The sequence below is a fragment of the Salmo trutta genome, chromosome 9 (assembly GCF_901001165.1).
Source record: "Salmo trutta chromosome 9, fSalTru1.1, whole genome shotgun sequence".
Lineage (NCBI taxonomy): Eukaryota > Metazoa > Chordata > Actinopteri > Salmoniformes > Salmonidae > Salmo > Salmo trutta.
This window is the reverse complement of record NC_042965.1, coordinates 45,514,202-45,535,174: the sequence shown is the minus strand read 5'-3', so window position 1 is coordinate 45,535,174 and position 20,973 is coordinate 45,514,202. Positions and strand designations below refer to the sequence as shown.

Genomic DNA, 20,973 nt, shown 5'->3' with positions numbered 1-20,973 from the left:
TACTTAAATTAACACAGGACACCGGATAAGACGGGAGAAATACAGGAGATATAACAGACTGACCCTAGCCCCCCGACACATAAACTACTGTGGCCCTATCTGATGATACCCCCGGACAGGGCCAAACAGGCAGGATATAACCCCACCCACTTTACCAAAGCACAGCCCCCACTTACCATCCAACTTACCATCCTGAGACAAGGCCGAGTATAGCCCACAAAGATCTCCGCCACGGCACAACCCAAGGGGGGGCGCCAACCCAGACAGGAAGACCATGTCAGTGACTCAACCCACTCAAGTGACGCACCCCTCCTAGGGACGGCATGGAGGAGCACCAGTAGGCCAGTGACTCAGCCCCTGTAATAGGGTTAGAGGCAGAGAATCCCAGTGGAGAGAGGGGAACCCGGCCAGGCAGAGACAGCAAGGGTGGTTCGTTGCTCCAGTGCCTTTCCGTTCACCTTCACACTCCTGGGCCAGACTACACTCAATCATAGGACCTAAAGACTTAAAGGTTGAGACCGAGTCTGCGTTTCTCACATGGGTAGGCAGACCATTCCATAAAAATGGAGCTCTATAGGAGAAAGCCCTGCCTCCAGCTGTTTGCTTAGAAATTCTAGGGACAATTAGGAGGCCTGTGTCTTGTGACCATAGCGTACATGTAGGTATGTACGGCAGGACCAAATCGGAAAGATAGGTAGGAGCAAGCCCATGTAATGCTTTGTAGGTTTGTAGTAAAACCTTGAAATCAGCCCTTGCCTTAACAGGAAGCAAGTGTAGAGAGGCTAGCACTGGAGTAATATGATCACATTTTTTGGTTCTAGTCAGGATTCTAGCAGCCGTATTTAGCACTAACTGACGTTTATTTAGTGCTTTATCCGGGTAGCCGGAAAGTAGAGCATTGCAGTAGTCTAACCTAGAAGTAACAAAAGTATGGATTAATTTTTCTGCATCATTTTTGGACAGAAAGTTTCTGATTTTTGCAATGTTACGTAGATGGAAAATAGCTGTCCTTGAAACAGTCTTGATATGTTCGTCAAAAGAGAGATCAGGGTCCAGAGTAACGCTGAGGTCCTTCACAGTTTATTTGAGACAGTCGAGATGAATTGTCAGATTCAACAGAAGATCTCTTTTTTTCTTGGGACCTAGAACAAGCATCTCTGTTTTGTCCAAGTTTAAAAGTAGAAAGTTTGCAGCCATCCACTTCATTATGTCTGAAACACAGGCTTCCAGTGAGGGCAATTTTGGGGCTTCACCATGTTTCATCGAAATGTACAGCTGTGTTTCATCTGCATAGCAGTGAAAGTTAACATTATGTTTCCGAATGACATCCCCAAGAGGTAAAATATATAGTGAAAACAATAGTGGTCCTAAAACAGAACCTTGAGGAACACCGAAATTTACAGTTGATTTGTCAGAGGACAAACCATCCACAGAGACAAAATGATATCTTTCCGACAGATAAGATCTAAACCAGGCCAGAACTTGTCCGTGTAGACCAATTTGGGTTTCCAATCTCTCCAAAAGAATGTGGTGATTGATGGTATCAAAAGCAGCACTAAGGTCTAGGAGCACGAGGACAGATGCAGAGCCTCAGTCTGACGCCATTAAAAGGTCATTTACCACCTTCACAAGTGCAGTCTCAGTGCTGTGATGGGGTCTAAAACCATACTGAAGCATTTCGTATACATTGTTTGTCTTCAGGAAGGCAGTGAGTTGCTGCACAACAGCTTTTTGTAAAATATTTGAGAGGAATGGGAGATTCGATATAGGCCGATAGTTTTTTATATTTTCTGGGTCAAGGTTTGGCTTTTTCAAGAGAGGCTTTATTACTGCCACTTTTAGGGAGTTTGGTACACATCCGGTGGATAGAGAGCCGTTTATTATGTTGAACATAGGAGGGCCAAGCACAGGAAGCAGCTCTTTCAGTAGTTTAGTTGGAATAGGGTCCAGTATGCAGCTTGAAGGTTTAGAGGCCATGATTATTTTCATCATTGTGCCAAGAGATATAGAACTAAAACACTTGAGTATCTCCCTTGATCCTAGGTCCTGGCAGAGTTGTGCAGACTCAGGACAACTGAGCTTTAGAGGAATACTCAGATTTAAAGAGGAGTCCGTAATTTGCTTTCTAATGATCATGATCTTTTCCTCAAAGATGTTCATGAATTTATTACTGCTGAAGTGAAAGCCATCCTCTCTTGGGGAATGCTGCTTTTTAGTTAGCTTTGCGACAGTATCAAAAACAAATTAATAAATAAGACCTGCACCACTTTTAACAGCACATTACTCAACACTGGTGAGACTCATGTCGCCTACAGTAGACCTATATTATATCGAAAAATATGACGTGACTCTCCACCAATAATTACATATAGAGGATTCTAAATTAAAACCAAAAGCCACCTCATGGGTCTCCCGGTGGCGTCCGGCACGGGTATCTGTAGCAACGCATTTTGCATTGCGGTGACTTAGACAGCTGCGCCACTGGGGAGGCCCCATCCACTGGGGAGGGGAGGCCCCATCCACTGGGGAGGGGAGGCCCCATCCACTGGGGAGCCCCCATCCTCTGGGGAGGCCCCATCCACTGGGGAGGCCCCATCCTCTGGGGAGGCCCCATCCTCTGGGGAGGCCCCATCCACTGGGGAGCCCCCATCCACTGGGGAGGCCCCATCCACTGGGGAGGCCCCATCCTCTGGGGAGCCCCCATCCACTGGGGAGGCCCCATCCACAAAGTATCAAAATACAGAGAGGTGTTGGTAAAGGTATATTGTCCTGCTAACAGCCCGTAATGGGCTATAATAATACTGTATATGGTGTCCAGGTCAGGATAACCAAAACATTTCTTTATTAAAGACTATCAGAAATAATGTTGGTACTTGTTTATTTTGATCCAAAGCCATGAATGAGTGAGTCACTCAGCTTATGTAAGTGCCGCTATATGACTGTGCCATCAACTTGATAATATATAACGATATTTTTTAGGTTATTTTTATAGATTTTTTTTAAATGAAAGTGAGCAATTGTAATCTGAATAAAGGCCAAAACATTTATTTCTGGTTTTAGAGAGAAACGCTGGGTCCATTGTGCGCCGCTCTATGGGACTCCCAATCACGGTCGGATGTGATACATAATAATAATAATAATAATTTCTGTTGTATTAGTTGTTTTGTCTTTTCTGGTGGATTAAACTGAAATTGCAACCAATCACGGCCGGTTTTGATACAGCCAACCTAAATAAGAAATACATTTGACGATAGAATTCTCCCCCAACCCTCCTTCTAGGCAAGTCTATTGTCCAGCTACCTGTTAATAGCCATAATGGCGCTGTACAACGTGACTGTGTGTGTTTGAAAGAGTATTTTCCAGTAAGCAACAATTTGTTCACTTTCATTAGACAACTTTGTTCCAGTATTTCTGTCATTCATTGATATTTATTCCAATAGTAATTCGCTATGGATCCATAACTAAATAAACATTGGCGTTTTGAAAGAGTATTTTTATCATTATTTTATTCACGAAAGCATAAAAGATGCCATTATTAGTTACATTGTTTTAGTTTGAACGTGCAGACTGGCACTAAGAACAGCGGGTACATTTCCCTAGTCAGCGCCATTATTAGTGCTATGCCCCTTAATAGTGTTGCTCTGTGCTACCCAATGTGGCGGGGTGTATTTGTTCAAAACTGTTTTAACTATTGTCTTTCTCTCTCTTTGATTCAACTACTCACCACACTTCATTAATAAGGTAGTGACTGCCTTATCCACTTATTACCCGCCTAAGGTCTACGGGGCTGGGTTTCTACTAAGCTAACATATGGAATTGTTTTAAGATGGTCATATGGAATTGTTTTAAGATGGCCATATGGAATTGTTTTAATATGGCCATATGGAATTGTTTTAAGATGGCCATTTGGAATTGTTTTAAGATGGCCATATGTAATTGTTTTAAGACGGCCATATGGAATTGTTTTAAGATGGTCATATGGAATTGTTTTAAAATGGTCATACCAAGGATTACATTTACAGTGGACGTATCCCTATACCTTTGTTGTGGAAATGGCCCATTCACTTACATTCATTTTTCAGCCCGGTCCTGGGTTACCTTCGGACAAGTCCCGTGACACTTAGAGCAAAACGTTGTCATGAAAGACAGATTTTTGGGATGTCCTCTGGCCTGACAAACACCGCTGTAGCTCTGCCACCTTCCACTGCAGATGCGGAAAGCCGATTTCTGTGAGGGCGTGTCCATAATTTATTGATATTACTTTAATAAAATATTTCAGTTGGGTATATTACTTCATTATTTCATTCCTTAAAGTCGTCATCTCATCTCTGCTGAGGCAGTAGCAGCCAGCCAGCCAGACAACCATGTAACGTTATGACCAAATCGTTTTAGTAGCTACCTCATAAACTGTCTCTATCCCTCTCTTGTGTTGTGTTGATTCCTCTCTCATGTGGTCTGTGTGTATCCGCTTCTGTCCTGTGCCGTTAATGAACAAGTGCAATGGATTATGGTCACTGTAGTTAATTACCACGTTTTCTGCACTGAACTAGGTTGAGTATTTGCCTAATGAAAACTACTATGACCTTATTTCTATTGTGAATGATTTGATTTCTCTCTAGAACTCACCAAAAAAACGTAACTAAATGGAATGAGTTGTTTAATAATCCCCCCTTGCCTCCTGAGTGGCCCAGTGGTCTAATACATTGCATCTCAGTGCTAGCTGTGTCACTAGAAATCCTGGTTTGAGTCCAGGCTCTGTCGCAGCCGGCCGCGACCGGGAGACCCATGGAGCGGTGCACAATTGGCCCAGCGTCGTCCGGGTTAAGGGAGGGTTTGGGCGGCAGGGATGTTCCTGTCCCATCGCGCACTAGCGACTCCTGTGGCGGGCCGGACACACTGCAAGCTGACACGGTTGCCAGGTGTACAGTGTTTCCTCCGACACATTGGTGTGGCTGGCTTCCGGGTTAAGCAGGCGTTGTGTCAAGAAGCAGTGCGGCTTGGTTGGGGTTGTGTTTCGGAGGACGCACGGCTCTCGACCTTCGCCTCTCATGAGTCCGTACGGGAGTTGCAGTGATGGGACAAGACTAACTAACAATTGGATACTGAAAAAGGTTATCCCCCAAAATGTTATTTCTTTTTTATCTCTCAGCACTAACACACACACACACACACACACACACACACACACACACACACACACACACACACACACACACACACACACACACACACACACACACACACACACACACACGTTGGCCCTGCTGAAGGAAGCCAAGTCACTCTCTGAGGTAACCAGAGATGTCTGTCTGTAGCTGCATCTGTTGGCTCCATTAGTGAAACATATCGGAGGGTTGCGGGTGTGGGACGGAGTGCTTCTCAGTGGAGTGTCTAAGAACACCAGGTTGTCAGGTTCAGGGGATCAGGTAGTCCAGGGGATCAGGTAGTCCAGGGGATCAGGTAGTCCAGGGGATCAGGTAGTTCAGGGGATCAGGTAGTCCAGGGGATCAGGTAGTCCAGGGGATCAGGTAGTTCAGGGGATCAAGTAGTTTAGGGTAAACAGGGGATCAGATAGTCCAGGGGATCGGGTAGTTCAGGGTAAACAGGGGATCAGGTAGTCCAGGGGATCGGGTAGTCCAGGGGATCAGGTAGTCCAGGGGATCAGGTAGTTCAGGGTAAACAGGGGATCAGGTAGTCCAGGGGGTCAGGTAGTCCAGGGGATCAGGTAGTTTAGCGTAAACAGGGGATCAGATAGTCCAGGGGATCAGGTAGTTCAGGGTAAACAGGGGATTAGGTAGTCCAGGGGATCAGGTAGTTCAGGGGATCAGGTAGTCCAGGGGATCAGGTAGTCCAGGGGATCAGGTAGTCCAGGGGATCAGGTAGTTTAGGGTAAACAGGAGATCAGATAGTCCAGGGGATCAGGTAGTTTAGGGTAAACAGGAGATCAGATAGTCCAGGGGATCAGGTAGTTCAGGGTAAACAGGGGATTAGGTAGTCCAGGGGATCAGGTAGTTCAAATCAAATTTATTTATATAGCCCTTCGTATATCAGCTGAAATCTCAAAGTGCTGTACAGAAACCCAGCCTAAAACCCCAAACAGCAAGCAATGCATGTGAAAGAGGCACGGTGGCTAGGAAAAACTCCCTAGGAAAAACTCCCTAGAAAGGCCAAAAACTCTCTAGGAAGAAACCTAGAGAGGAACCAGGCTATGAGGGGTGGCCAGTCCTCTTCTGGCTGTGCCGGGTGGATATTATAACAGAACATGGTCAAGATGTTAAAATGTTCATAAATGACCAGCATGGTCAAATAATAATAATCATTGTAGTTGTCGAGGGTGCAACAAGCACGTCCGGTGAACAGGTCAGGGTTCCGTAGTTCAGGGTAAACAGGGGATCAGGTAGTTCAGGGTAAACAGGGGATCCGGTAGTCCAGGGGATCAGGTAGTTCAGGGTAAACAGGGGATCAGATAGTCCAGGGGATCAGGTAGTTCAGGGGATAAGGTAGTTCAGGGGATCAGGTAGTTCAGGGTATCAGGTAGTCCAGGGGATCAGGTAGTCCAGGGGATCAGGTAGTTCAGGGTAAACAGGGGATCAGGTAGACCAGGGGATCAGGTAGTTTAGGGGATCAGGTAGTCCAAGGGGATCAGGTAGTTTAGGGTAAACAGGGGATCAGATAGTCCAGGGGATCAGATAGTCCAGGGGATCAGGTAGTTCAGGGTAAACAGGGGATCAGGTAGTCCAGGGGATCAGGTAGTCCAGGGGATCAGGTAGTTTAGGGGATCAGGTAGTTCAGGGGATCAGGTAGTCCAGGGGATCAGGTAGTTTAGGGGATCAGGTAGTTTAGGGGATCAGGTAGTTAAGGGGATCAGGGTTAACAGGGGATGAGTTTGAATAATAAAGGATGCCTTCTGGGAAATGAACGCAATAGCACAAATAACTAAACACATCAGATGTTAGGTTGAGGAAAGGTAGCTTTGTCCTACATCTGTTTGTGCCCTCTTCCCAACGGCATTTGGCGTGACATTGACCATATGAGTTGTTAAGACAGCACTAGCAGATGTGTAACCAGGCTAGAGGAGAGGAGTGTCAGGGATATAATGTCTGACACATTGTTGGAAGTATTTTCATCCTTGTCTTGAAAGATTCACGTTGTGTGTGTGTTGTTTCTGGTCCGTCCCCCACCCCACCTAGGATAAAGATGATACCCACTTTGTAGTCTTCTCTAAAGAAGAGGGATCTGGACTTGGTTTCAGCATCGCTGGTGGAATGGACCTTGAGCAGAAGTCCATAACTGTAAGTACAGTAGTATAACAGTAGTACAGTACATGTTTTAATAAAAAATATATAATTTTTTTTTAATTTGAAAATGTGTCATGAAAGATATGGAGTAGGTAATGAGAAACCTAGAGTAAACAACTGTTTTTGTCTCTATTCAATGTTGAACAATTCTTTATTCACCCACTCCACTTACCACCAATCCAATCCCTTGAGATAGATTGGAGTGCCTAGTGTGTAGGGGTTAGGAGTTGATTTGGGATTCAACTTTACTTCTTAACTCTCCCACTTTCCTCGGTTTGGTTTGGGGCAGGTCCATCGGGTGTTCTCTAAAGGCGTGGCCAGCCTGGAAGGTACCATTCAGCGGGGGGACAGTGTCCTGTCTATCAACGGCAGCAGCTTGGAGGGGATGTCCCACGTAGAAGCCGTGTCCTGTCTCCACCAGGCTAGACTATCCAGTCAGGCCCTGGTGGTTATTCGCAAGGGGAAGGACAGTGAAGGACAGATGTCCCCGAGACAACATGACCTGTCCCACCACACCGGAAGAAGCTACTCCCTGGGCTGCAGAGAGAACAGGCCCGAGACAACTAGATCTGTTATGGGACTTGGAGGTACAGGTTAGGAAACATTAACATACTGTAAAGCCGGAGTGATCTACACATTTGTTTTGTAGCTTTCAAATAGGCACATTCTTCTCCTATACCCTGCAACTCTTCCCTGAGTCCTTGGTGTACAAGAGATGTGTTTTTCTGTCAATATAACAGGTAAAATAATGGTTAATAAACAACTCTTAAGGGTTGGCTCATAACATTATATTTTCCACAATTCCGTTTTAGAATTTAATGAGGGTTGCCAGTTGTGCGTAATGAGGGTTGCCAGGTGTGTGTAATGATGGTTGCCAGATGGTGTAATGATGGTTGCCAGGTGTGTGTAATGAGGGTTGCCAGGTGTGTGTAATGAGGGTTGCCAGGTGTGTGAGACTGAGAAACAGCTTCTATCTCCAGGCCATCAGACTGTTAAACAGCCATCACTAGCCAGCCTCCACCCAGTACCCTGCCCTGAACCTTAGTGACTGTTACTAGCCAGCCTCCACCCAGTACCCTGCCCTGAACCTTAGTGACTGTTACTAGCCGGCCTCCACCCAGTACCCTGCCCTGAACCTTAGTGACTGTTACTAGTCGGCCTCCACCCAGTACCCTGCCCTGAACCTTAGTGACTGTTACTAGCCAGCCTCCACCCAGTACCCTGCCCTGAACCTTAGTGACTGTTACTAGCCGGCCTCCACCCAGTACCCTGCCCTGAACCTTAGTGACTGTTACTAGCCTGCCTCCACCCAGTACCCTGCCCCTTAGTGACTGTTACTAGCCAGTCTCCACCCAGTACCCTGCCCCTTAGTTACTGTTACTAGCCTGCCTCCACCCAGTACCCTGCCCTGAACCTTAGTTACTGTTACTAGCCTCCCCCAGTACCCTGCCCTGAACTTTAGTGACTGTTACTAGCCAGCCTCCACCCGGTACCCTGCCCTGAACCTTAGTTACTGTTACTAGCCGGCTACCAACCAGTACTCTACCCTGCTGCCCTGTGTACATAGTCATTAACACTGGTCTCTTTAACAATGTTTAAATAAGGTTTTACCCACTTCATATGTATATACTGTATTCTAGTTATGGCTCATCCTATATAACTACTGCTGTACACTACGCATATGGTCTATACCCACCATCATATACAGTGCATTCAGACCCACATTTTGTTACATTACAGCCTTATTCTAAAATGTATTAAATTGTTTTTTTTTCATCATCAATCTACACACAATAGCAATAGTCCATAATAACAAAGCAAAAGCAGGTTTGTTAGCTAATTTATTAAAAATAGAAAAATTAAATATCACATTTACATACTCCACAAATGTATTATTAACAAACTATAATTTTGGCAAGTCGGTTAGGACACTCAGTGCCTCTTTGCTTGACATCATGGGAAAATCAAAAGAAATCAGCCAAGACCTCAGAAAAAAATTGTAGACCCCCACAAGTCTGGTTCATCCTTGGGAGCAATTTCCAAACGCCTGAAGGTACCACATTCATCTGTACAAACAATAGTACGCAAGGATAAACACCATGGGACCACGCAGCCGTCATACCGCTCAGGAAGGAGATGCGTTCTGTCTCCTAGAAATGAGCGTGCTTTGGTGACAAAAGTGAAAATCAATCCCAGAACAACAGCAAAGGACCTTGTGGAGATGCTGGAGGAAACAGGTACAAAAGTATCTATATCCACAGTAAAACGAGTCCTATATCGTCATAACCTGAAAGGCCGTTCAGCAAGGAAGAAGCCACTGCTCCAAAACCGGCATAAAAAAGCCAGACTAAGGTTTGCAACTGCACATGGGGACAAAGATCGTACTTTTTGGAGAAATGTCCTCTGGTCTGATGAAACAAAAATAGAACTGTTTGGCCATAATGACCATTGTTATGTTTGGAGGAAAAAGGGGGAGGCTTGCAAGCCGAAGAACACCATCCCAACCGTGAAGCACGGGGGTGGCAGCATCATGTTGTGGGGGTGCTTTGCTGCAGGAGGGACTGGTGCACTTCACAAAATAGATGGCATCATGTGGAGGGAAAATGATGTGGATATATTGAAGGAACATCTCAAGACATCAGTCAGGAAGTTAAAGCTTGGCCGCAAATATGTCTTCCAAATGGACAAGCATACTTCCAAAGTTGTGTCAAAATGGCTTAAGGACAACAAAGTCAAGGTATTGGAGTGGCAATCATAAAGCCCTGACCTCAATCCTATAGAACATTTGTGGGCAGAACTGATAAAGCAAGGAGGCCTACAAACCTGACTCAGTTACACCAGCTTTTTCAGGAGGAATGGGCCAGAATATTCCCAGCTTATTGTGGGAAGCTTGTGGAAGGCTACCCGAAACGTTTAACCCAAGTTAAACAATTTAAAGGCAATGCTACCAAATACTAATTGAGTGTATGTAAACTTCTGACCCACTGGGAATGTGATGAAAGAAATAAAAGCTGAAAAAAAATCATTCTCTCTACTATTATTCTGGCATTTGACATTCTTAAAATAAAGTGGTGATCCTAACTGACCTAAGACAGGGTATTTTTACTCGGATTAAATGTCAGGAACTGTGAAAAACTGAGTTTAAATGTATTTGGCTAAAGTGTATGTAAACTTCCGACTTCAACTGTAAGTATTCAGACCCTTTACTCAGAACATTTTTTAAGCACCTTCGGCAGCAATTACAGTATGACGCTACAAGCTTGGCACACCTGTATTTGGGAAGTTTCTACCATTCTTCTCTGCAGATCTACTCAAGCTCTGTCGGGTTCGATGGGGAGCGTCGCTGCACAGCTATTTTCAGGTCTCTCCAGAGTTGTTAGATTGGATTCAAGTCCGGTCTCTGGCTGGGCCATTCAAGGACATTCAGAGACTTGTCCCGAAGCCAGGCCTGCGTTGTTTTGGCTGTGTACTTAGGGTCATTGTCTTGTTGGAAAGTGAACCTTTGCCCCAGTCTGAGGTCCTGGGCGCTCTGGATCACTCTGTACTCTGCTCTGTTCATCTTTCCCTCGATCCTGACTAGTCTCCAAATCCCTACCTCTGAAAAACATCCCCACAGCATGATGCTGCCATCACCATGTGACGCTTGGCATTCAGGCCAAAGAGTTCAATCTTGGTGTCATCAGACCAGAGAATCTTGTTTCTCATGGTCTGAGAGTCCTTTAGGTGCTTTTTGGCAAACTCCAAGCAGGCTGTCATGTGCCTTTTACTGAGGAGTGGCTTCCGTCTGGCCATTCTACCATAAAGGCCTGATTGGTGGAGTGCTGCGAAAATGGTTGTCCTTCTGGAAGGTTCTCCAATCTCCACAGAGGAACTGTAGAGCTCTGTCAGAGTGACTATTGGGTTCTTGGTCAAGGACCAAGGTCCTTCTCCCCCGATTGCTCAATTTGGCCAGGGGGCAGCTCTAGGGAGTCTTGGTGGTTCCAAACTCCTTCCATTTAAGAATCATGGAGGCCACTGTGTTCTTGGGGACCTTCAATGCTGCAGAAATGTTTTGGTACCCTTCCCCAGATCTGTGCCTCAACACAATCCCGTCTCGGAGCTCTACGGACAATTCCTTTGACCTCATTGACCTTTGGTTTTTGCTCTGACGTGTGCTGCCAACTGTGAGACCTTATATAGACAGGTGTGAGCCTTTCCAAATCATGTCCAGCCAATTGAATTTACCACAGGTGGACTCCAATCAAGTTGTAGAAGCATCTCAAGGTTGATCAATGGAGACAGGATGCACCTGAGCTCAATTTTGTGTCTCAGCAAATTTGCTAAAAAAAATGAAAACCTGTTTTCGCTTTGTCGTTATTGGGTATTGTTTGTAGATTGCTGAGCATAAATAAAGTCATCCATTTTAGAATAAGGCTGTAATGTAACAAAATGTGGAAAAAGTCAAGGGGTCTGAATACTTTCTGAATGCACTCTATTCCGGACTTTGACATTGCCTGTTCTGATATTTCTTAAATTCTTTATTTTTACTTTATGGATTATGTGTGTATTGTTTTGTATTGCTAGCTATTACTGCACTGTTGGAGCTAGAAACACAAGCATTACGCTGCGCCTGAGATAACATCCGTAAATCTATATACGTGACCAATAAACTTCGATTTGATTTGATTTAGAGGACAGTTGTCCTGCAAAAAGAAAAATTATGAACTTCTCTGCCATTTTGTTTGATAGAGATGTTAACCAATCAGCATTCAGCATTAGACCCACCCGTTGTATAATAGTGTATCAATAACCATGTTTGATAGAGACGTTAACCAAAGCTCATGTTCTCATTAACCGTTTTTTGTTTCATAACCTCACTTCAGTTCCTAAAACCAAAGCGCTATTTGTATAGAGCTGACATGACTCCTGCGGGACTGGGTGCTCACTGTGCCTCTGTGTGTTCCAGTAGTGGTGGAGGTGGGTCCTGACGGGGCTCTGAGGGTGGAGCTGCTGAAGACGTCAGCTGGTCTGGGCTTCAGTCTGGAGGGGGGCAAAGCCTCGGCACACGGAGACCTACCCCTCAACGTTAAACGAGTCTTCAAAGGTCAGCCAACACACATTCACACACACACACACACACACACACACACACACACACACACACACACACACACACACACACACACACACACACACACACACACACACACACAAAGGCACGCACACGCAGGAACGTAAGTATACACACACACACACCCAATACCTTGGTCTCTATACCTATGGTGGCATGTCAGTGTCAGCCTATGGCCACCAGAGGGGGCATTTCCCCAGCATGGCAGTCAAAACAGACACGGTCAGTGAGTTTGTCTGTCAGTACAGACTTTCCAATGAGGAGAGGAGGGGTGAAGAGAAGAGAGAAGAGGAAAGAGAGCCTGCGTAGACATCTGGATGGGGTTACATGTAGGGGAGAGTTGCCATGGCGGAAGAGAGCTTTCAGAATCCCACACTATCTATTACAACAAGGTTTCATAGATCCAACATTTAAGTACGCAGGTATCAGGCATTATGATACAGTTATAATGCATTATGATACAGTTCTAATGCATTATCATACAGGTATAATGCATTATGATAGTTCTACTGCATTATGATACAGTTATAATGCATTATGATACAGTTATAATGCATTATCATACAGTTCTAACGCATTATGATACAGTTATAATGCATTATCATACAGTTATAATGCATTATGATACAGTTCTAATGCATTATGATACAGTTCTAATGCATTATCATACAGTTATAATGCATTATGATACAGTTATAATGCATTATGATACAGTTCTAACGCATTATGATACAGTTATAATGCATTATCATACAGTTCTAATGCATTATGATACAGTTCTAATGCATTATGATACAGTTCTAATGCATTATCATACAGTTATAATGCATTATGATACAGTTACAATGCATTATGATACAGTTCTAATGCATTATGATACAGTTATAATGCATTATGATACAGTTCTAATGCATTATGATACAGTTATAATGCATTACGATACAGTTCTAACGCATTATGATACAGTTCTAATGCATTACGATACAGTTCTAATGCATTACGATACAGTTCTAACGCATTATGATACAGTTATAATGCATTATGATACAGTGCTAATGCATTATGATACAGTTCTAATGCATTATGATATAGTTCTAATGCATTATGATACAGTTATAATGCATTACGATACAGTTCTAACGCATTTTGATACAGTTCTAACGCATTATGATACAGTTCTAACGCATTATGATACAGTTATAATGCATTATGATACAGGTATAATGCATTATGATACAGTTCTAATGCATTATGATACAGTTCTAATGCATTATGATACAGTTCTAATGCATTACGATACAGTTATAATGCGTTATGATACAGGTATAATGCATTATGATACAGTTCTAATGCATTACGATACAGTTCTAACACATTATGATACAGTTATAATGCATTATGATAGTTATAATGCATTATGATACAGTTCTAATGCATTATGATACAGTTATAACGCATTATGATACAGTTATAATGCATTATGATACAGTTATAATGCGTTGTAATACTTGTCATGACCATTTATGACCCATTATAACGTCTGATCATAATGAACCCAACCTCCTCTAGGTGGTGCTGCGGAGCTGTCGAGGGTGGTGGACGTGGGAGACGAGGTACTGGAGGTCAACGGACGCTCGCTGCAGGGCCTCATGCATTACGACGCCTGGAACATCATCAAGGCCGTCAGCGAAGGCCCCGTGCAGCTTGTCATCAGGAAACCACGGACCTCTGTATGACAGACATACAACAGACACATAGAACTAACATGAAGAACCAGGCGCACCTCGTAGAACACGTGTGTCAGCTTGAGGTGACATATTGTATAATTCCAGGACTTTTGTATGACAGACATACAACAGACATATCTCAGAGAACTATACATATAGCTACGATGGCTGAAATGTTATTGTTATAACTATTAAATGTTATTATTATGACATATTCTGATGAAACGGACAGCCATGTTGGACAGACATTGCAAAGTGGTTATTTTGTTAAGCAGACTGCAATTCGGTCCGGAAAGTCAAATAGAGTGTCAAAACCAGATCGTGGAGGATGAAGCGTTTTTTTTATTTTATTTTGGTGTTTCATACAGGAGGACAAGATACTATAATAGTGTTTTATACAGGAGGACAAGAAGCTATTATAGGGGTTTATACAGGAGGATAATAGACTATTATAGGGGTTTATACAGGAGGATAATAGACTATTATAGGGGTTTATACAGGAGGATAATAGACTATTATAGGGGTTTATACAGGAGGATAATAGACTATTATAGTGTTTTATACAGGAGGAAAAGAGGCTATTATAGTGTTTTATACAGGAGGACGAGAGGCTATTATTGTGGTTTATACAGGAGGATAATAGACTATTATAGTGTTTTATACAGGAGGAAAAGAGGCTATTATAGTGTTTTATACAGGAGGACGAGAGGCTATTATAGTGTCTTATACAGGAGGACGAGAGGCTATTATAGTGTTTTATACAGGAGGATATTAGACTATTATAGTGGTTTATACAGGAGGAAAAGAGAGTGTCTTTATGGTGGCATCTTGGAATATCTCTACAAGGTGTTGAAAGCATTTCCACAGGGACGCTGGCCCACGTTGACTCCAATGCTTCCCACAGTTGTGTGAAGTTGGCTGGATGTCCATTGGGTGGTAGACCATTCTTGATACACACGGGAAACTGTTGAGGGTGAAAAACCCAGCAGCGTTGCAGTTCTTGACACAAACCGGTGCACCTGGCACCTACTACCATACCCTGTTCAAAGGCACTTAAATCTTTTGTCTTGCCTGAATGGCACACATACACAATCCATGTCTCAAAGGCTTAAAAAGTCCTTCTTTAACCTGTCTCTTCCCCTTCATCTACACTGATTGAAGTGGATTTAATAAGTGACATCAATAAGGATCATAGTTTTCATCTGGATTCACCTCGTCAGTCTATGTCATGGAAAGAGCCGGTGTTCCTAATGTTTTGTCCACTCATTGTAGTATTCTAGTATAAGTGCTGTTGTTTATAGTTTTACTCTGGATTTCAGAATAAGACAACCATGCTTTGGTTACGACCTCTTGCTCGTATAGAATCATATCAAACATGCAAAAATAATAATAATCAAAGGACTGTTGTTTTGGGTTTTATGTTAGCATCGATGCTAACTGGCTAGGTAATGCTAATCAACTGCCGCTTGTGTACAATCAGCTCAATCAGACTTCACTACAGCAAAAAGTGTTTTTTTTCCTCTCTTAAAAATGTGATTATTTAATGAATAACATTAAAATGTCACTTTGCCTTTAAAACCTTTACCTCTTATTTGAACCAACCTTTTTTTGTCAAGGTATCCGTCAGTTTACCCTGTAGGTATCCGTCAGTTTACCCTGTAGGTATCCGTCAGTTTACCCTGTAGGTATCCGTCAGTTTACCCTGTAGGTATCCGTCAGTTTACCCTGTAGGTATCCGTCAGTTTACCCTGTAGGTATCCGTCAGTTTACCCTGTAGGTATCGGTCAGTTTACCCTGTAGGTATCCGTCAGTTTACCCTGTAGGTATCCGTCAGTTTACCCTGTAGGTATCGGTCAGTTTACCCTGTAGGTATCCGTCAGTTTACCCTGTAGGTATCCGTCAGTTTACCCTGTAGGTATCCGTCAGTTTACCCTGTAGGTATCGGTCAGTTTACCCTGTAGGTATCGGTCAGTTTACCCTGTAGGTATCCGTCAGTTTACCCTGTAGGTATCCGTCAGTTTACCCTGTAGGTATCGGTCAGTTTACCCTGTAGGTATCGGTCAGTTTACCCTGTAGGTATCCGTCAGTTTACCCTGTAGGTATCCGTCAGTTTACCCTGTAGGTATCCGTCAGTTTACCCTGTAGGTATCGGTCAGTTTACCCTGTAGGTATCCGTCTGTTTACCCTGTAGGTATCCGTCAGTTTACCCTGTAGGTGTCTGTCAGTTTACCCTGTATCTTGTCACCTAAATCCTCACACTGACCCAATGTGATACCTACAGTACCTGTGTCAGAGACTCACCTCTTTCTGCATCCTTGGAAGATAACTGTATTTGAAAGCTGAGTTGGATTAGTCCTACAGCGTTACACTACTGTAGCTGAGTTGGATTAGTGCTACAGCGTTACACTACTGTAGTTGGATTAGTGCTACAGCGTTACACTACTGTAGTTGGATTAGTGCTACAGCGTTACACTACTGTAGATGAGTTGGATTAGTGCTACAGCGTTACACTACTGTAGCTGAGTTGGATTAGTGCTACAGCGTTACACTACTGTAGCTGAGTTGGATTGGTGCTACAGCGTTACACTACTGTAGATGAGTTGGTGCTACAGCGTTATACTACTGTAGCTGAGTTGGATTAGTGCTACAGCGTTACACTACTGTAGAGTTGGATTAGTGCTACAGCGTTACACTACTGTAGATGAGTTGGATTAGTGCTACAGCGTTACACTACTGTAGTTGAGTTGGATTAGTGCTACAGCGTTACACTACTGTAGATGAGTTGGATTAGTGCTACAGCGTTACACTACTGTAGAGTTGGATTAGTGCTACAGCGTTACACTACTGTAGATGAGTTGGATTAGTGCTACAGCGTTACACTACTGTAGTTGAGTTGGATTAGTGCTACAGCGTTACACTACTGTAGATGAGTTGGATTAGTGCTACAGCATTACACTACTGTAGTTGAGTTGGATTAGTGCTACAGCGTTACACTACTGTAGATGAGTTGGATTAGTGCTACAGCGTTACACTACTGTAGTTGAGTTGGATTAGTGCTACAGCGTTACACTACTGTAGATGAGTTGGTGCTACAGCGTTACACTACTGTAGATGAGTTTGATTAGTGCTACAGCGTTACACTACTGTAGTTGGATTAGTGCTACAGCGTTACACTACTGTAGCTGAGTTGGATTAGTGCTACAGCGTTACACTACTGTAGATGAGTTGGATTAGTGCTACAGCGTTACACTACTGTAGCTGAGTTGGATTAGTGCTACAGCGTTACACTACTGTAGTTGGATTGGTGCTACAGCGTTACACTACTGTAGCTGAGTTGGATTAGTGCTACAGCGTTACACTACTGTAGTTGGATTAGTGCTACAGCGTTACACTACTGTAGATGAGTTGGATTAGTGCTACAGCGTTACACTACTGTAGCTGAGTTGGATTAGTGCTACAGCGTTACACTACTGTAGATGAGTTGGATTAGTGCTACAGCGTTACACTACTGTAGATGAGTTGGATTAGTGCTACAGCGTTACACTACTGTAGTTGGATTAGTGCTACAGCGTTACACTACTGTAGTTGGATTAGTGCTACAGCGTTACACTACTGTAGTTGGATTGGTGCTACAGCGTTACACTACTGTAGATGAGTTGGATTAGTGCTACAGCGTTACACTACTGTAGCTGAGTTGGATTAGTGCTACAGCGTTACACTACTGTAGTTGGATTAGTGCTACAGCGTTACACTACTGTAGCTGAGTTGGATTAGTGCTACAGCGTTACACTACTGTAGATGAGTTGGATTAGTGCTACAGCGTTACACTACTGTAGCTGAGTTGGATTAGTGCTACAGCGTTACACTACTGTAGTTGGATTAGTGCTACAGCGTTACACTACTGTAGCTGAGTTGGATTAGTGCTACAGCGTTACACTACTGTAGTTGGATTAGTGCTACAGCGTTACACTACTGTAGCTGAGTTGGATTAGTGCTACAGCGTTACACTACTGTAGTTGCATTGGACTGTGCTTAATGTGCGTGCATGGTGTGAACATTGGGATCCAATCCAATGCTCTAAACCTGATATTTGAAAATAAGACATTTTAGAAATGAATTGGAATGATTAATTTTTATGATTTAGTATAGAGTGCGTTGAAGTTTCTACTTTATCCATATTTATAACATATATTTTTCCTCCTGAAATTCCACACCATTGATTTAACGTGTCTTACTGTTAAAGGTGTTGGAAGATATACAGTACAGAATAACCACAGGTGTTTTCCTTTTTTTTTGTTCTCTCTCTGAAATACAACAGATCCTGATGTCCCACCATTCATGTGACATGTCATGTATGGTAGGTTACTGTAAATGTGACATGTCTTACGGTTAAAGGTGTAACATGTATGGTAGGTTACTGTAAATGTGACATGTCTTACGGTTAAAGGTGTAACACGTATGGTAGGTTACTGTAAATGTGACATATCTTACGGTTAAAGGTGTAACATGTATGGTAGGTTACTGTAAATGTGACATGTCTTACGGTTAAAGGTGTAACACGTATGGTATGTTACTGTAAATGTGACATATCTTACGGTTAAAGGTGTAACATGTATGGTAGGTTACTGTAAATGTGACATGTCTTACGGTTAAAGGTGTAACATGTATGGTAGGTTACTGTAAATGTGACATGTCTTACGGTTAAAGGTGTAACATGTATGGTAGGTTACTGTAAATGTGACATGTCTTACGGTTAAAGGTGTAACATGTATGGTAGGTTACTGTAAATGTGACATGTCTTACGGTTAAAGGTGTAACATGTATGGTAGGTTACTGTAAATGTGACATGTCTTACGGTTAAAGGTGTAACATGTATGGTAGGTTACTGTAAATGTGACATGTCTTACGGTTAAAGGTGTAACACGTATGGTATGTTACTGTAAATGTGACATGTCTTACGGTTAAAGGTGTAACATGTATGGTATGTTACTGTAAATGTGACATGCCTTACGGTTAAAGGTGTAACACGTATGGTATGTTACTGTAAATGTGACATGTCTTACGGTTAAAGGTGTAACACGTATGGTATGTTACTGTAAATGTGACATATCTTACGGTTAAAGGTGTAACATGTATGGTAGGTTACTGTAAATGTGACATGTCTTACGGTTAAAGGTGTAACATGTATGGTAGGTTACTGTAAATGTGACATGTCTTACGGTTAAAGGTGTAACATGTATGGTAGGTTACTGTAAATGTGACATGTCTTACGGTTAAAGGTGTAACACGTATGGTATGTTACTGTAAATGTGACATGTCTTACGGTTAAAGGTGTAACATGTATGGTATGTTACTGTAAATGTGACATGCCTTACGGTTAAAGGTGTAACACGTATGGTATGTTACTGTAAATGTGACATGTCTTACGGTTAAAGGTGTAACATGTATGGTATGTTACTGTAAATGTGACATGTCTTACGGTTAAAGGTGTAACACGTATGGTATGTTACTGTAAATGTGACATGCCTTACAGTTAAAGGTGTAACACGTATGGTAGGTTACTGTATCTGGCAGGGTTCAAACCGTGTATTACAATACCCACAGCTCTTACATTCTGAAGCACAACTCTTGTTTCGGAGCGCTCATTGTAAATATTGTCTCGTGTTACTGTACATTTGAATTAGGCTGACTGAACGTCTTTCTATTGGTTTAGTTTGAATTTAAACTGTCATTTTGAATTGCAGTGTATGTTTTGATTAGTTGTGTACGTAAGATCATTATCGTGCAGCACAATATACATTTGGAGAATTTGTACATTTACAGGCTATTTTAACTGCAATGATGAAAAATATGAAATTGCTCAGAATATCTGAAATCGCTCTATCTTTGGTTTTATGCTGTTTTATTAAAGGAAACGATCTGCTGTTGAATATCTATCTGATAATGATGATTAACAAAAAAGCTACAACAAACGTTTGGTCAATTCAGGTTTTTCTTCTGCTTTGTACATGTTCTTTTCATGTGTATATATTTAATTTTTTTATTTTTTTGGCGTTTGGTTTTGATATTACATACATCACAGGAAATCAAATTTGCTCACTTACAGGAGTGGTCAAAAGTAGTGCATTTATATAGGGAATAGGATGCAATTTTGAACAGAAAACAAGTAGAATAACACTTTGTGTGGCAGGGAACAGTAGTCCCTGTAGTGCAGGGTAGGCAACCCTGTTCCTGCAGGGCCTCAGGTACAGCAGGATTTGGTTCCAACTACGAGCCAAATCTAACCAACTGAGCTAATTGATCAGTTCAGTAATTGCCTAAAATTCATCCCACCTGGTCTTCTAGGTCGGTTAAATCCAAAACATGAAGTGCCTGCGGTAGGGTTGCCTTACCTTGCTGTAGTGCTATGATCAAGGCCCTATTTAAGAAGTGTCTCATAAATGGCTAATACAGTCTTGTGACCGCTGACCTGGGTTCGAATCCTAGTCGGTGACACCTTTCACACAGCGCCAGGACCTGTAGTCGTAAAGCAGTAAGAGTGCTGATCTAGAATCAGTGTGTGTGTGCTTTTACATCATAATAAGTAAGATTACAGTATATGGACAGGATCGATCTGATCTTAGATCAGCATTTATATTCTATGACGCTTTGTGAATATGAGCCCAGAGCTAAGGGAATCCCTGACAGTGGGCACAATAGTTTCTAGGATGTGTTATTTCTGTAAAAAAAAAAAATAATAATAAAAATAATCTGTACTTGGGAATATTTTTGTACAAATCTGAATCAGTAATGTACACATTTTCAGTGTCATTAAAGCGTGTTCAATTGTCTATTTTAA

General features: G+C 42.6%; 1 protein-coding gene and 1 long non-coding RNA gene across 2 annotated transcripts in view; both read left to right on the top strand.

Annotated features, from left to right (window-relative positions):
• The window catches only part of LOC115199683 (PDZ domain-containing protein 2), a 234,912-nt gene extending 219,985 nt beyond the window's left edge, over window positions 1-14,927 (top strand). The window contains exons 23-26 of the mRNA XM_029761990.1: window positions 7,191-7,292; window positions 7,588-7,885; window positions 12,244-12,381; window positions 13,978-14,927. Of these exons, the coding sequence (XP_029617850.1) occupies window positions 7,191-7,292; window positions 7,588-7,885; window positions 12,244-12,381; window positions 13,978-14,144 (705 nt within the window). The 3' untranslated portion in view covers window positions 14,145-14,927. The remainder of the gene's footprint in view (window positions 1-7,190; window positions 7,293-7,587; window positions 7,886-12,243; window positions 12,382-13,977) is intronic.
• A 400-nt stretch (window positions 14,928-15,327) lies between these two features.
• LOC115200647 (uncharacterized) lies at window positions 15,328-20,973 on the top strand. The gene is made up of 2 exons (XR_003879561.1): window positions 15,328-19,640; window positions 19,693-20,973. It is a non-coding gene; the product is annotated as an uncharacterized LOC115200647 (long non-coding RNA).